This window comes from Hippocampus guttulatus, chromosome 22 (genome assembly GCF_054856545.1).
Source record: "Hippocampus guttulatus isolate MCC_2025c chromosome 22, RoL_Hgut_1.0, whole genome shotgun sequence".
Classification (NCBI taxonomy): Eukaryota; Metazoa; Chordata; class Actinopteri; order Syngnathiformes; family Syngnathidae; genus Hippocampus; species Hippocampus guttulatus.
Genome location: NC_141282.1, coordinates 1,737,173 through 1,754,805, shown reverse-complemented (window position 1 = coordinate 1,754,805; position 17,633 = coordinate 1,737,173). Strand labels below are relative to the sequence as shown.

At 44.6% G+C, this 17,633-nt stretch overlaps 1 protein-coding gene across 3 annotated transcripts; it reads right to left on the bottom strand.

The window, feature by feature from the left end:
• Positions 1–553: 553 nt before the first annotated feature.
• On the bottom strand, positions 554–14,159 carry LOC147185961 (monocarboxylate transporter 2). Of its 3 annotated transcripts, none has more exons than XM_086103395.1 (5): positions 14,024–14,159; positions 8,745–8,985; positions 5,497–5,640; positions 3,577–4,365; positions 554–3,254 (listed from the first exon to the last, which is right to left on the bottom strand). In XM_086103395.1, exons 2-5 carry the CDS (start codon positions 8,959–8,961, stop codon positions 2,998–3,000), a joined length of 1,407 nt encoding a protein of 468 aa, XP_085959521.1. In that variant the 5' UTR covers positions 8,962–8,985; positions 14,024–14,159; the 3' UTR covers positions 554–2,997. The 3 variants fall into 3 exon arrangements, with proteins under 3 accessions (XP_085959521.1, XP_085959523.1, XP_085959522.1); XM_086103397.1 differs by lacking the exon at positions 14,024–14,159 and adding an exon at positions 13,003–13,049; XM_086103396.1 differs by lacking the exon at positions 14,024–14,159 and adding an exon at positions 12,826–12,922.
• Positions 14,160–17,633: the final 3,474 nt, after the last annotated feature.

Sequence of the window (17,633 nt, the reverse complement as noted above, 5' to 3'; positions counted from 1 at the left end):
AAGTCAATAAAACGTCATAAATGACTGATTTGCAATAAAAATCTTTTGAAAACAAAATCAATTTTTTTAATCTAATGAAAATCTTACATTGCTTACATTAAAATATTGAAGAGAATATAAAGGTAATACGCTCAAATATTTGTTGAAAATAACCATTGGAATAAAATGACCCCCCAAAATGATTTTGTGCATGCAAACCCTTTTGCTTTTTTTCTTCTTTCTACCCCCCAATTTGGCTGCTGTAGACTGTAAATTTCCTCAGTGTGGGACAATAAAGGATATCTTAATCTTAAAAACACATACACACAATTTTTATTTTAATTCACCCCAAAGTGTTACTCCGCTTAAATTAAATTCACATACAGGATTCAGTCAAATCTTAAGATTTTTTTTTTCTAATCATTGTATATGATGACTTTTTGAAATTAACTTGAAACATCACAACTTTGAACAACTACCTCATCGGATGACATCTCACCTGGTTGTCGTCCCCCCCCCCCCCCCCCGAACCTTAAATTTAAATGTCATACAGTAGATAAAGAGACGTTCAATATTTTGGGGTTGGAAATATACTTTATTGACCTATAAGGAGACACCAGAAAAAAAAAAAAAAAAGGTCATTTGTATCGACACCCCTGCTGTATTGTTTGTCCTCAGCGCGAAAGGACGTCCGCAGAGGTAGTGAAGCCATCCAGAAATGACATCAGGTTGAGCTTAAATTTGTCTGCTACAGGTCAAACATCAACAAGACAATTTGCAAAGCCTTCAGCGTCGGCTATTTACTGACGGAAACTCAAACAAGAACCCGACTCCGAAACGCACGCGTGTTTGAACAACGCAAGTGTATGTTCATGATGATGATATAATATAACAAGCCACCAGAGAGTCACTCGAAAACCTCCCAGGAGCAAAACCGTGTTTGTTCAAAATCATCCGCCAAGTTTCTTTTTTTGGACCCTGCTAATTCAAACCAAACAAGCCCAAAAAAAATAAATTAAAAAATACACAGCAGATAGATTTTAAGTCTGCTTCTAGTTAACATAGCCTACCTTTTTTTTTTTTGTTCAGTGAATAAATATGCCGGCTCAAAAACAAAGACATGTTTGCCTTCTTTCTCGGTACAACCTGGAATAAAAGAGGAGAACGTCCCGTCTCCAGCAGCGACATGTTTTCAAGCGCATCACAGCTTCGAACGATTCTCAACAGGAGCGAGCGCACAGCCGGATTAACCTGACGCGAACAGCAGGGGGCGGTGTTTCGCCGTTAAAATGTGACAGCCCGTCTTATTTCCCCACCCATGGCTCCTTGAAAATCAGCAGGGACAAAAGGGGAGTTTGCATAGTAACCTTTTCAATCGATTCGACGAGAAAACATTCAAAGTCATACAAAGCACAGTGACGGTGGACTTTGCTAACATGGAAAAAAAAATCGCGCCGTAAAAATTAGACAATCGTCGATTTTCAACTGGCTCCGTTTCCGGGGAGAATCTCAGGTGGAACGCAATGAAATAAAGTGCTCCATTGAACTAGAAACTCATAAATGTGTAGCAGCTGTTTTTTTTTTTTGACGTTGACACACTTGGCCAACTTTCATGAGGAATATTATTATTTGGAAAGAAAATGCTTTGGAAAACGACGTGACTACGTGGACGGTTTTGGTCAACAGCACGACTGGCTTTGGGGTGAAATGCAGCAACAGCACAAATGTTTTGGTTTTTTTGTAGGACCAAAGACAAAATCAAATAATTTCACGTATAAGCGTTTGTGACTTCAGTAACAATGACTTTCCACTACTTCCAGGATTATTCCTTCCGTTACAATTAAGGCAATGTCTACTAGGACTAAACGATAAATTTACATTTGCAATAATAATTGCGATATGATAACAGATTTTAATTGCAAAGGGTGCAATTTGACCGTTGACATATTCCAGATGTTGCATTGTCCGTATTCAAGCATGAATCAGAAGACAGACGAAATGTTACCCTTAACTGAATTAAAATGATTTGCAGATTAAATCACCGTTGCAATATTGAGTGGAAAAAAAATAAAAATAAAAGCTTCACATTTCATCCTAAATCATTCAGCCCCAACAGCGACCCAAATAAAATCTGCTCATTAGGCAAAAGGAGAAAATAAACATGATATCATTCAGGTTCTGTGGGAAAACAATCACAATTCTTAGTTACTGGACCTCTTGAGTGTACCTAATGAAGTGACCAGTATCGGTGTGTATTATTCAAAGTTACGCAGATGCGTTTGGTCATTATTATCTCATTATTAAGGCCCGCAAAGGAGAATACATTCAGTCTTACGTGAGGTGAAGTCGAGATTATTCCGATTATTTTTGTTGGAGGAATAAGTGCAGCTCGTACAGGAGGAGTTGATTGTTCTGCAGCAGATTGTTATGCTCGATGGGTCTCTAGAGGGCACCGGGGGGGGGGGTCAAGGGAAACAGTCGTATTTAGCAATGAGGAGCTTTTGCATTGCATTTCCTGCTCGGCGACATACTCAGGGCTCGCCGACTGCCTTGCATAAATTATGTCGTCACGGGTAACCAATCGGAGCCGTTTTAGAGCTTCAATGGTCATCCGTACGTCGAGACGCGAGCAACTTCCTCCTTTATTTAACACCGGACCTTTGGGGAGCTGGTTCGGTCCATAAGAAAGTGGCAATGCACTATTGCCACATTTTGATTAAATTCTCGGACATTGATTGCAACATTCTGGCTTTTTCCACGCTAAATGTGTTGATTTTTTTCCCACTTTTTGTGAGTGCTTGTGACAATGTGGAACATTTGGAGTTAACAGTGAATCCGATGAGTCTTTATGTATTGTTCTGTACACTCGTTCCTTTCACAGTTTTTGAGGAGTTACAGAGGACCTTGAAAGGATGCAGGCGGAACACCGCGAGGCACTCTCTCTCGGCTTGAACCTCGGTTTGTTCGACGCCGATGGCGTGAGAAAGCTTCGGAAATAAAACAAACAAAAAAAAAGTCTTACATGTTGGTTTCCCGCTGTATAGGTTCCCTTCCTTTCTCCTCATCCGGCTCGTTGACCTCCGCCTCTGCCTGCTTCCGGGGCACGTCGGGATCCTCCGATCCGGTGGGCTTGTACTGCTCGCGTTTGCGCTCGCGCTCCACGAGCCGGTAGTTGATGAAGTTGCCGATGAAGAGCCAAATGCTCGCCAAGATCACGACGGCGCCGCAGCAGAAATACATGATCTTGTAATCTTTGGTGACGTCGACCAGTTTCCCTGCAAGGCAAATGAAAACGTGTGAATGTTTCAAAAAACATTTTTAAATGGTAATTAGCATATTGTGAGCTGCAGAAAATATACACACGCTATTTGTATGATCCCGGAATTGGGCATGGGCGTAATTGTTGCTTTAAAGTCTCAGCAACTGCTTCCACCTCTTGGCTCTTGCGCCAGGGTTACGTCAGAAAACTGTTGCTTGGGGAAGTTGCCGTAGGGCGAATATTGCGGCTCAGCTTCCCATCGTTTGTCACGTCGCTAACATGACGTTGTCAAAGATTGATTGTTAAGCCCCAATGTAATTCAATTTTGGAGGGAGTACCTGCTATTGGTGGTCCGAGGAGGACTGGGCAGCATTCCACAATGGTGGTGAGTCCGACCGCGCTGGAGAACCGCGGCGCCCCGACCAGGTCCATGAGACTCTCGAAGAGCACGGCGCTGACCATTCCGAACGCAAAACCGAAGAAGACGGCGTACACCACGAGGCCGGTGTAGGAGTTGGCCAGCGGGCAGAGGATGTGGCACACGCCGTTGTACAGCACGGCGAAGCTGAAGAAATACTGAATCTTGGGCCTGATCCGCCGGGAATTGGCCAGCAGGCCCATGGAGGGTCGCGCGAACATGTCCACGAAAGCCAGGATGGAGAGGAGGAAAGCGGCGGAATACTCGTCCACGCCCATGTCTTTGGCGTAAGCCGCCAGGAAGACGATGGGCGCGAAAAAGCCGAGGAACATGATGACGTTGCCCGATAGGTAGATGAGGAAGCCGCGGTGTTTAAAGAGCGACAGGTCCAGGTACTTGTTGAGGAGTTGCCACGGCGTCCGCCTTTCCTTGGCGCTGGCCACTTGGTCCTTTTTCAGCTTGGAGGGCGGCGGTCCCAGGGGCCTCATGAGCGAGCCGGCCACGCAGCAGTTGAGCAGCAGGCCGCCCAGGATGAGGAAGCTCCCCCGCCAGCCGAAGTGGTTGAACAGGTACTGGTTGAGCGGGGCCAAGGTGCTGAGGAACACGGGGCTGCCGGCCATGGCCAGCCCGTTGGCGATCGGACGCTTCTTGTAGAAGTATTTGCCAATCATGGTGAGGGCTGGCTGCAGGTTAAACGCCAAGCCGAGTCCTACGCGGAAAGATGAGATCAGATTCGTCACCTACGTTGACGTTACTATGATTCGTTTTCTGGCAGACCAGTCAACGCTTCCATGCAGAAATAATGATAACTAAATAACCAACATCAGGATTTTTTATCAGTGGGAGAAAAAAGAAATAAATAAAGGCAGTGGATGGCAACACACATCAGGGTCCATTTGTAGAGGTTGATGCACAACTGTGAAATTAAGATGAATTAACTCATTCAGTACCAGCCAATTCTGGACCGAGTCTGAAAAGACGTTTAAAAACGTCTTTGGTGCTGAATGAGTTAATATAAGAGAAAACAACATGTCTAGTGAATATGTTAATTATGGAGGGAATGTAGTCATTCAGGGTCTCTTTTAAAAGTTTTTTAAAAATTTGCGCACGCGATTGTCCCCCTAAATTAATTTTTTTTTTTTTGCACCTTTTTGAAAAAAAGAGATAATAAATATGGAACGAGAAAGTTAATTTCATGACAGAAAGTATTATGTACATTCTGCAACAAAATGCATTTATTCATGCACCCTGTAAATAATTCTAAAAATAATTATATAATTATTTTTAGAAATAAATCAAATTTTAATTCGAACTGCCAAATTGAATGCATGTTACATACATATTTTACTTTTTTTTCATCTCACACAGCATATTTACATCATATTTAAATGAAATTATTTGTGAACGATTTTCATATTGCATTAGCAACTGACTTGAACAAAATTTTCCCATACTTGGATATGTATTTTAGTGGAAGATTTTGAAATTGTATTCGCTGGTCTTTTAGCGGTGTTTGCAAATGCATGAATAGGTTACAAATAGACAAAGCCATTGGTTTGGTTATCGAGTTGTTTTTTCATAATTAAAATACAAACACGTGTCATGTTGGCTTCAGGAAAAGTGGTTTTGAATGCGCATGACGGAATCGGAGGATGTCAACATCAGAGTGAATAATGCTCATCTGATATCTAAAAATACAACCCGATCACATTAATGTTTTCTTATCTTATCTTATTAACCTGACACGTCAACATTTTTCCATCCGGTTCGTTTCCGGTCGCCTATTTCGAGGCAGAAGCTCATCAAGGGAGCCGAGTTAAGTGGATTGCGAGGGACTTACCGCCGATCACGCCGATGCAGAGGTAAAGCTGCACCACGCTGGTGCAGAACGAAGCCAGGGTCATGCCCACGGCGCACAGGCAGCCCCCCATCATGACGATGGGTCTGCAGCCGTACGTGTTCACGAGCACGCTGCTGACAGGGCCTGGGGAAAAACACACACACACAAAAGATCAGAAGGAGAGGATGCCTGATGATTCAATCGGGTTGCAGGTTACACCGCGCGGGACCTCAACGAGACTCCAAACTCAGCGTTTGAAATCCTACTCGTGTCAAAACAGGCGATGATCGTCATTTGTTGAACGTGAATCCATTTCTAACCGTGAGGAAAACGGTGCCCTTATTTGCATTCGCACCAGTGATCCCATTTTTTTTAGGAAGGCCTCCAAGGGGTGACGGAAAGTGCACATTCACTTCCTTGGAGGGGGAAAAAAAAAAAAAGCTTATCACCAGACACACAGAGGATCAAAATGTCATAGAACCACCTGGATCGCCCAAAAGAGGTCCTGTGGCGAAATGTGTGTCCGTGTTTTACGTGCACAACAATTTTAATGAGGTACGGTTAATTAAAAAATAGAAAAAAAAAATTAAAATCAGCCAAGCAACTTCCAAAGCTGTTCTAATGCAAAAATAATAATAATGAAAAATTTTAATGCACTAAAGACAAAATAAAAACAGGTTGATATGAGGCTGAGATAATTTAACGTATTCACTGCCGGGCATTTTAGTGTATTTTGGCTTTTCAAAAGCCACAGCATATTGTGGCAAATGATTACATACACCTGTATTTTCCACACTATAAGCTGCTTCGGAGTATAAGGCATCAATGAATGGCCTATTTTAAAACTGTTTTCATGTATAAGGCGCACCGTATAAGCTGCATAGAATAGAAGCGACAATCGTGGTCACGGCTGCCTTATGCATCGACTAGATGGAGCTATACTAAAGGGAATACAATACAATACAGCTTTATTTATATGAAGCTTTGATAATCGCTGCAGCTGTAACAAAGCGCTCGACAGAACATTTAAAATACCGTATTGGCCCGAATATAAGACGGTGGTTTTTTGCATTGAAACAAGAGTGAAAAAGTGGGGGTCGTCTTATATTCGGAGTCTAGACATTATAGCCATTCACGACGCTAGATGGCGCCAGATATCATTGAAGCGAATGCTGAACTTGACTCCCCAGGCCAAAGTGAACCCCTGCCACGAAGAATCAAAATAAAAATAGCGGTAGCACGAAGAAGAAAAATAAAAAATAGCGGTGAAAAAGAAAGGAGAAGAAAATAATAGAAGAGATAACAGAAAATGGAGAAACGTAGCGACAATCTGGAGAAAAGTGGGTCGAAGATCGGCCAGTTTAACCGGCAACTGAGGAGAAGTTATGATGTAATTTACGTTTCAAAAACCAGAAGCCATTCATTTACAAATGTGATTGCACTTTAGATTTGAATGAGGCAAAATAACATGCACTGTACAGTATGTACTGTAATTATTTTCTGTATAAAAATTTATTTGGTGTTCAAAAAGTCTTTTTTTCAAACTTGAGTCTCGAAAAAGAGGGGGTCGTCTTATAATCAGGGCCGTCTTATATTCGGGCCAATACGGTACAACGTCCAAGAAATATTGATCAATATATAAGGCGCATCGGAATTTAAGGCACACTGTCGACTTTTAGAAAAGTGAACGCTTTTAGGTGTGCCTTATCGTACGGAAAATACGACATGTTTTGAGTCGATATGACACAAAAGCGAAGCTTACAGTGAAACGTGGACGCGAACCATCAGCAAACATCCGACCTAAGGAGATAAGCGCTACTGTTGTTCCACGACATCCCGTCAACTACGCGCCTTCACTCAAATACGACCTCACCCAAGGGCAACTCTCGCTTGTCACTGTCACTCTCTCTAGATTAACTACACTGATCCCGCGCCGGCGCACAGTCTGCAGATTGCACACGTCACCGGCGAGCAATGCTTAGCTCATCCAGCTGCCTGATGTAACGCATGCTGAAAAGCGTCCCGACACAATTTTCAGTTTCTACTCTTCCAACTCGGCTGGAACTTTTCACACTAAAACGTTTATGATTTTATTACCGCGGTTGTAGTTTGGAATCACTGATAACCGCACTGAAAGAAAACTTTTTGGGGGGGGCATGAGTGTGTCTAATCACATTTATGACCACATCGTTGGCCCTCAAGGCTTTTATCACCGCGTTTCCCGCATGCCACAATCCTCCGATCACTGAGGCTTCAATTGGCTAAATCCCTGAAAGGATTTATTTTTTTTTTTAAACATGGGATTAAAATCATCAAGCCATTCGTTTTCTATACGGCTCGGACTCAATCGGGTCACGGACGAGCTGGAGTCTACCCCAGCTGACTTTCGGCGATACACTTGTTGCCAGTCAATCTCAGTCGAAGGAGGTGCGCCATTTATAATTTTTCACGTTGCTTGACTGAGCTAACCATCACGCTCAATCAATTACAAATCACTGACGTGACACGGTCTTGTAATCACTTCTGTTCATCGGATTTTGGTCAAAATATGCTCGCAGTCGGCCTTGCTCGGCTTCACCTGCTCCCGTTCCCACTTTGGCTGAAGGCCCGCAGCATTGTGCGAGCTGCCATCTGGCCACACTGTAATCCTCCTGCCGCTCTCTCTACTGCGCTTGCCACCATCTGTACTGATCAACAACGAGGCCGCGGAAGGATGATTCCCCGTGTTGTGCATTCGCATCGGCTGCGTGTGAGCTGCTAGCCCACCGTAACGGTTGTCGTATACTCATGGAATCAGCGTGTGCGTAGTTTCTTTCTATTGATGTCCGTGTTCAGTTTCTTGTTCCGGGTGTGGGTGTGGGTGCGGGTGTGCATGTTTACACAACAGCTCAGAGTACAGCGTGGCCGCTTGATAACGCGCCGAAGCCTTTTGACATCTGGTAACATGAATCCGCTTTGATCCCAAACGAAACAATTGCGCTGTGAGGTCATCTGACGGCAAAGCGCCAGAGTGAAAACGTGTAATTAAATCTCGCAAATGACGTGTCAACACTTCATAGCTCCAATATTAAGCCTGTGGGATTAGCATACGACAAATATTGGCAGTGAGAGGCTCTTTTTCAAAGGATACTCGAGACAGCGACTCACCCGGCTGATCGATTCAGTAAATGCTGGCTCAACTGAGTCGGCAGTATATCGCAAATAACGATGCATTAAAAAAAATGTGTCGCAAACTGGCCGCGACTGACCTGCGGCGTACATGACGGCGAGCATGATGGAAGAGATCCAGGCGATTTCGCTGTACGAGGCCCCGAAGATGATCTGGATGTCCTTGAAGAAGACGGTGATGGCTTTGGGGAAGGCGTACGAGAAGCCGATGGAGATGAAGGACGCCACCACCACGGCCCAGCCCCAGCCGCCGTCGGGCGGGGGCACGGCGGGGGGGCCAGTGACTGGGAGCGGCATCTCTCGACCGACACTGGCGCTTCACTGCAAACGAGAAGAGAAATCGTTTTGCTCGATTCGTGCTTGGACTTGGGAAAATGGAATGGTCGAAGTTCCCAAGCAGGGGTGTGGAATGAACCATAGAAGAAAATCAAGCACACCGGTACCTCTACTTACGAACGTCTCTTCATACGAAATGTTCAAGTTACGAAATGCCTCAACGGGAAACTATTGCCTGTTTCCTGAACGCATCATATTTACAGCTGCTCTGCCATTGGCTGTTACCGAGCACCATCCTGGCATCCCATTGGCTAAGAGGGACCTCTACCGTCTGAGTCTGTTTGTAGATAGATCGACAGATAGATCTGTGTCTATGCAGCGTCCTCGTCATTCTCCCCTTGGGCCATGAGGTATTCCGAGAGTTTTACGTAAATGTGAATCACCCAGAAATAGTGTTGACCAGTCGGGCGATCGCTCACTATGCTGATGTTTGCCTTATTAACTCATTCACTCCCAAAGACGTTTTTAAACGTCTTTTCAGACTTGGTCTAGAATTGGCTGGTACTGAATGAGTTAAAAGCTGACAAAAAAAAAGTCCTTGGATCAGTTCTTTACAAAACGCCAGGCACAAATCACTTCTGAGACAGAACATGAATTAGAGGGGGCAAAAAAACCCCGATGAGGACCCAGTTAAGTGAATCATTTTTATTCGTTACTCTATTCTTTGTTGTTTACATCGTGCACAACTCTGATTTATTGTGCAATTGTCTAATTCTAACATTTATTTGTTCCATATTTTGATGCATTTTTATGCTTTAGAAAACATTTATGTCTGAATTTTGGGAACGGATTAGTGCATTTCCATGGAAAACGTGTCTCGACTTACATTTTCTCATTTAGAAATTTCTTCCAGGAGCAATTAATTTCGTAAGGAGAGCTACCACTGTCGTCAAAAGATCCTTTAATTACCGGGAAAGCATTTTACATCATGGACAGGAGGAGGCTCGCACTATCGCTCCTTCTATGCCATACAGTAGATGGTCTGTCGGGCAGGGGTGCTATAAATAGCCCGCAGTCGATGGGGAATTTTCCACCTTCTGATTTGACGTTTTAGAGGTTGAACAGCCAGTCTTCTACATAAATGAATAAATTAATAAATATATATTTTTAAAAGCTGCTTTGTGGGGAGGGTGGCGGGGGTCATGGTACAGCTGCATCTTAAAAGCAAACTAAAACAGCTGTGAGGCGCACAACAGCCCCGGCGATTCCCGGCTTCTGCAAGTTCTCTGTCAACGGGGGCCGAACACGAAATCCTGACTCGACCGTCACGCCTGTGATGTGGTCATTCACCGGGAATGCTGTGCAAAAAGCAATGACGGACTTGATTCATTTTCCCCAGTGAACATCCGCGAGGGGCCCCAATCAAGAAACTCAAAAAGGTCACTCGCGCCTGGCTGTTATGAAGACTTCAGTGCCCTTCAAGAAAACGACAGCGGTGACGTGACGCACAAGGGGGAGGAGGTGTGGGGGGGGGGGGCATACCAGCAGACCTGTATCCTACTGGAAAGCATGTGCAAACACTGACCCACAGTTATTACACCTCCCATGTTTGAGCCATGCGCTCGTTCCTGCCTGTGACTCAAGGTTGCGCCCAACCCACGATTCACCTTGAGCCCGCCCCGCAAGACCCACAGCAGTAGGAAGCACGGCATTCAGATCCGAGCGGAGCAAACAGGCTGGCGAGGCGTTTGACAAAAGCAAGCAAACAAAAACAACAATAGCGCGCGGGGCCGTCGCGGCGAAGCGCGATGACCACGCAGTTATTTCACTCCCTCGCGCAGCGGAACACAAAGGCAAAGGTCTCTGCCGCTGCTCTTCGACGCCAACACCGTCGGCGTCGCCTTCAAATCGGCGTTTGCGTCGCTCAACGACGACGGATGCGTTTCGTCTGGGTTCCGCTGAAGACAGCAAATTCGTGAGCATGGTTGCAAACCTCGAATGTCAACATCGAGCACAATAAAGCACACACACACCCACACACGTGAGCAGAGTTGACATTTCACAATGCCCACGCAACATTTAAAAAAAATACATTTAAAAAAAACAGGAAACGCAGACCTGGTTGCCCAAGTGTGAGAAAATGGAAACCGCCCCATTAACACGATCAGTTGCCAACGTTTCTAGTTGATACAACCGATAAACATAGCTCGGGTCAACTGTCGGGTTTTATGATTAAAAAAAATAAAGAAAGACCAGCCAATTCTAGACCAAGTCTGAAAAGACGTTTAAAAACGTCTTTGGGAGTGAATGAGTTAACCGAGATAAATCAATCGAGCTTAAAAACGTCTTTGGGAGTGAATGAGTTAACCGAGATAAATCAATCGAGCTATATGGGAAAATGTTTTGAAATTATCTATCTTGGTCAATTTATTTTTTAAATCCTACAAAACCTGGCATTTAAACAGGGGTGTGCAGACTTTTTATAGCCGCTGTATTCTTGATAATGTCCCTTCTTGTTGCAAAGTTACAGAAACCGTAGCGCCTATGAAAATATTGGAGAGAAAAAAAAAAGCCCTCAAGTGATTTTGAGACAGCGCCCAAGTTACACACGAATAAATGCTAATTGACCAAATTTCTCAATTTGCTTTCGGCAAGTACACAATAAATATTCATGTCGAACGACCGCTTTCCTGATGCACTCGCATGTGCGTGTGTCAACAGATCGCAGTGTCTCAACATCATGAACCCTTGAAGTCGCGGCAGCGCGCAATCGCCGCAAAATCTTTTAAGGAGCTTCAAACTGACAAATTCCGACGATGAATAAACGGGAGAAATTTGGCTTTTGCTTCCTGATCACAAATATCCAAGCAGACAACTTCCGTTCGGTGAAAACCGATACGCCAGATTCTTTCGCGGTGTATCAAAGTGAAATCGAGTCAACAAATGAGATGGCAGGAGCCCAAGAATCAAAACAGCGTCTTAAAAATCAAATCACGAAAGTGCCATTGACTGTGTCGGGCGCCGATCCAAAATGGCGGTGTCTGTCGGCCCGACAAGGACGTGCTTTGTTTGGCGAGTGCTAGAATATTCTGTCTTCCGCTGTGTGGATTTTAACACTTCGCAGAGTGTTCAAATCGGCTCAAGCTACGCTCCCTTTTTTTTTTTTTTAACTTGAGTCTACATGCTTTATTGACCTGATGCAATCGCTCGCAATACAACTTCCTGCAGTCCTGTAACTTGATCACCTGAAATTATTTATGAGCGCGGCGACATCACGTGAAAGCAGGAAGGATCACTTCCAATGTTTTGAGTTTGCCCAAACTGGTACCGAAGGGTAAGTGACAAATCCCGGGGTGGGTCCGTGACTGAATGCTGACAACAAAGGCACTCCTAAAAAAAAGCTTGCGTGACAAGACCTTTGGAACATATCACCGGCATCCAAACAAACAGGTGTTAACTACAGGCAACTCGACAAAAGGAAACTCGATCTCTCACAGCCAGCGGTAGTCAACGTTCCCCTTTATCAAGCCCTCGAGGTGACCCCCCCAGGACCCTGTCCGTCCCACCATCCAAGTCGCATGGCGATGAAAGCCAAGGGATGCTAGCTGGCTCGAAGGTCATTTCTTGGACCGGCGGGCAGAAATAGCCAACCATTAGGTGCATTAGCATCTCGCATTTCGTAGGTTTCGATATGACTGCTGATCCAGGAAGTACACTCGTCCGGGGTCGGAATCTTTAAACGAACGGGATGAATGTGCGCTGCCCAAGCAACAAGTAGCGCTGAACGCTTTCAGGCGGTAACTACAGTGGACAGTCTAACGTGTTATCAGGGGACAGGTGATCATTTTTGGTGCACGAAAGGGTTAAATTTAAAAAAAAACTCACAAAAAGGAATCCCAACGCCCCAATTTCCAAATAAAGAGACGAAATGCAATAAAAAAAAAGAAAAGACAATCGGCCTCAAGTCAAAGCTTCTCTTTCAGTGAGCGCTGCGGCAATGGCAAGTTCTCTATCAGGTGGTTGGTAGTGTTTGCACAAAGCTGATTTGTATTCACAACAAACCTTCGGAGTCCATGGAAATAGGTCCTGATCTTGAAACCTGACCCAAAACCACCATCCCGACCCCATCCTAAAAAAAAATAATTCAATGAACAAAAAGCAATTGGTGGGGGGGGGGGGGGGGGTGTCTAAACTCACCCGACTGCGTGCAACTTGTCCTCCAAGTGACCAAATCACATTAAGTGTTGTCACAATTTGATCATTTCATCTGATCGGCATTGTGTTAAAATACATCCGATTTCCCCCCCCTCATTTTCAAAGGCCATAAAGCAACACAATAACTGGGAGAAATAAAGTGCTTCATTTGTAGTATTTGGTGAGCACACATTTTCACTAGTGCAGTTTTGCCTCACTTGTAGCATACAACAGTTGTCCTATTAGCATTCAGGAAAGTCATACTGTCAATCCCCCCTCCCCCCAAAAAGACACGACAGAGTACTCGTAAAGCAGGCATTCCACTAGTGCGCTGAATTGTCTTCCTCGTGTGGACACGCAGCACACTCGTTCCAACAGCAATGTGACACAACAAATCTAATGAAACGCGCCGATTAAGAGTCACGCAGCTCCCGCTACTAGCACAGCTGCTAACTAATCAGATCTGTCCAATTTTAGACACGCAACATGTGGCGTCCAAAAAAAAAAAGGGAGGATGCTAAGTCTCTAGCATGTGATGTTGCTGATGTAAGGAAGAGGGACACAGCTCGGGGCCTAGAGGCCGTGAGCTCCAAAAATAGCAGCACTTAATTGACTCATGGCGGACTTCAATGATGCGCCGGTGGGATTTTCCAGATCGCGCAACACGTGAACGCACCACCGTATGTCTTCCATCACACGTGAACGCACCACCGTATGTCTTCCATCACACACAGAAACAGACTTAAAACACTAATCCTCACTCTTTCCGGATACATTTCACATCATTTTAACCCCCGCCACTACACCCCCAACCCCTAACAAAAAAGGCGAAAACTCGGTTAATCCCGTGGAAATCAAGCTCCACTCCACGCGTTCAACGTTAGTTTACCTCGAAGGAGATTAGAAAGGCGCGTCGGTGGGTGTCCGCGGACTCTGGTGGGGGTACAGCAGGCTGGGTGACCTTGGAGGAGAAAGATGCCGCTTACTCTCGGTGAGCGAGGACAGACAGTGAGCGCGCGTGTGTGTGTGTGTGGGGGGGGGGGGGGGGTCGACTGTTTGAATTTCCTGACGTGGCTGGTGGCGCTGCAATAGGGCGGTGCTGTTGCCGACGTTGCTATTTTCGAGGCAAAGGATTGCCACGCCACTGGTTGCATGCTTCGACGGGACTGTACTGTACTGTTGGATGTTATGTCATTCGTAAGACGGTTTAACCAAGACGAATATTGCTTTAAAATATTATTCTAGCCCCTCGTTAAAAAAAATTAAATAAAATAAAACTGATACCGTGACGTGACAACGTGGGGAAAAGCACTCGGCTGATGGAAGGAAAAAACGTACAACAGTTCAGTTCCGCACGGGACACTTAGTCAGACAAACACTGACGAACTCATGAGTAAACAAAAGGACATACTGTACTTAAAAAAAAAAACTCACTGGTACATTATTCATACGTCACAGCCTATCATAGCCACCTGGCCACTGCGAAAAGTGCCCCCTAGTGGTTGTGAGTAGCACACACACGAGGTGAGCAATAAAAAAATGCTGTATGTCAAGTAAAAAAAATGTAGATACAACAAAATAAAGAAAAGCGTTTCCAATATGTACATCTCTCTCAAAAATAGAGACATCGAAATATAAAGTTGTTTTTTGTTTGTTCTTTGTTTTTTTTTTAATAAAGCATTGGACACAAGCATGCCTAATTTTGTGGCCAGTCAAGAAATGTTTTGATCCGTTTTCTACAGCAGCTATGAGAATAAAAGTGGCCATTAAAAAGTCTTTTTTATGCCTGTGGAAGATATTGCTCGAGACGGCAGTACGTTCCATTCTCATAAATTGGAGAGCAGGGGGCATGGCTGTGGAGATGTTCGTTAAAAAAAAAAAATTAAACGCTTAAAGTTGGAGGTCCATTGGACCTCGCAAAGTATTTATATGCTTAACCGCGACAAAGAGACTGTTTCATCCAATGCCACAATCTCTTGCGCGAAAAATCTTGAAATATCGGCTGCGATCGTTCCCATGCTCCTCGCTCTTGGCGTCATGTGTGAATGTGATCGCTTTCATGCGGCGACTAAAAACACAAACGTGAGAGTTGTCGGAACCCCGCTGTTCCAAAACAATCCAGTCAGAAGAAACACAAGACAAGCTGTCGCTGTCAGGGTCAAGTTGGGGGTCGCTGGAAGATCACGGCGAGTGATTATTATTATTATTTTATTTTTTTTAAACACACAGTTGGCGCCACTGGCATTTCCCGACAGCAGGGGTCGCTATAAGGTCACCACTGTCTGAAAGAAGTTGCCCTTGAATAGCGCCCACAGAGGAGAGCTCCCCCCAGTCTTTATGAGCGCAGTAAAGTTTTGGCCAAATGGACCATAAAATCCAATTTCTGTTTAATTTTTGTGTTAGGGACCAAAGACAGCGGCGGGGTACTTTGTCGTCGAAGGCAATTTGCCAGTTTAAATGGATCCGCGCTGAATAATGACGGGGAATGTGGTGATTGTCGTAAAATGAGGACCAATAACGCTGTCCACTACGCCCCCCCCCTGTCCCCCCGTGACAGAACAAGAGAGGAGCACAGTTCGTGTCATTCACATCTTATTCATCTTATACACATTGTATATACGCCACCTGTGTTTTCCTTCAAATGGTGCGAGGGGGCCTGACTGATGAGACCACCGAAGGAAGAAGCTCTTTCCACACCTTGGTGTTTACGTCTGCTGTCAGCTTGTTTCCACAAGGCCGGAAAAGGAAGGCCCAGCTGCTTGCGGTCCGGCGGGCACTGCAGCTTTAGAGCGGGGGGAGGGCGAGGGGGGGCCGCCTTCTCACCTCAATGCCTCCTTCGGGGGGAGGGGTTCGGGTCCTGCAAAGATGCAGCCGTCACAACAGTTTTACGATCCCATCAGAGGTCGACGCGCAACATGGCTCTGGATTATCAAGACATGGGTGCAGCATTTATGTAATTAGCGGCTAGGGGGATTTCTTGTTACTTAACTGCAGACGGGTGTAGCGTCTATTTTGGGGAATATGAGACAATCTCAGACAGTTTATGGATTTGGGTGCTGCTGTTTTGGTTAGCAACAGCCGCTACGATGCACTCAGCAGCTATCTGTGCCTGAATGAACTGACGTATTTTTCCTTTTTAACATTTGCACATTTTTAACAGTTGAATTTTTCAGTTGAAGATGGTCAACAAAAGCGAATCGACAACAATGTTAATTTATTTTTATTTCGAATAACACGATAATGTTCGCTGGAGCAAAATGTCTGCTTCAAAAGTATTTGCAGATATTTTCCTTTCCGGTACATCAATGCAAGGTAAAATGATTCTCTTAGCTCCGATTTACCGTATTGGCCCGAATATAAGACGGCCCTGATTATAAGACGACCCCCTCTTTTTCAAGATTCAAGTTTGAAAAAAGACTTTTTGAACACCAAATTAATTTTTATACAGAAAATAATTACAAGTACATCTGAAACAAATGATTACAACAATATATTTGAGAGAAAAAGCATGTTATTTTGCTTCATTCATTTTCTTTCTTATCGCTATTTTTTATTTTTCTTCTTCGTGCTACCGCTATTTTTATTTTTATTCTTCATGGCAGGGGTTCACTTTGGCCTCGGGAGTCAAGTTCAGCATTCGCTTCAATGATATCTGGCGCTATCTAGCGTCGTGAATGGGTATAACGTCTTCACCCTGAATATAAGTCGACTCCCACTTTTTCAGTCTCAGTTCAATGCAAAAAACACCGTCTTATATTCGGGCCAATGCGGTATTTATTTTTGTGAAACACGGGATAGCCAATTTTTTTACCATAGCCTACTGCAAAACTTAAAATATTTAGTTGAACTGCCCAACTTGAAACATTATCGTTTTTTGAGTTCACCCAACTTTTTTATGGTTTATTTTTCTTTTTTTTGCATTTGCTTTCATGATTTATCTTGATCTTACGTCCACAAGTTCTGATGGAGAAACCATTGAAACCAAAACGTCGAGCCGCGCATAAATGACGGGCATCGTCGTGCTTGGCAAACAATAGGTGACCTGGCGGAGGAGGGTGCAGCAGCAGGAGACTTTATAGGAGATAAAACTTGAATGGGGAGGTGGTGTTGGGGGGGGGGGGTGAAATCACTGAAATGCTTCTTCACTTCTCTCAGAGAACCTTTAAATTCATGTTCGAAGGCAATGTTTAATAAAAAAAGGAGATTGCCGGCAAAATGGAGTCCTCGAATTCTTTCTTTTCAGGCGTCATTTTTTTCCCCATGCTTTTCAGGTGGTCTGTTGACATGCACAGATCATTGATTTAAATATGTTGATGTGTCCTCCAACCACCCCCCAACTGTGTTCCGTCCAACTGTTTGAACAGCTGTGCTTTCTTTATCACTGCCGGGACCTACCGCCGGTCCGAACCTGCAGGGAGGGAGGGAAAAAAAAAATAGCGAGGTGAGAGGGAGCGTGTGAAGGTGGGGGGTCCCTGCGTTTTTGGAGGCTCTCGGCAGGG

What these genes read in the sequence shown, in the direction of transcription:
- LOC147185961 (XM_086103395.1), bottom strand. Translation starts at nt 8,961, where the DNA reads ATGCCGCTCCCAGTCACTGGCCCCCCCGCCGTGCCCCCGCCCGACGGC. An exon ending in CTGCATCGGCGTGATCGGCG is followed by an intron (nt 4,366 to 5,496) that starts GTAAGTCCCTCG and finishes CTTTCCGCGTAG; the next exon opens with GACTCGGCTTGGCGTTTAAC. An exon ending in CCTCGGACCACCAATAGCAG is followed by an intron (nt 3,255 to 3,576) that starts GTACTCCCTCCA and finishes TTTGCCTTGCAG; the next exon opens with GGAAACTGGTCGACGTCACC.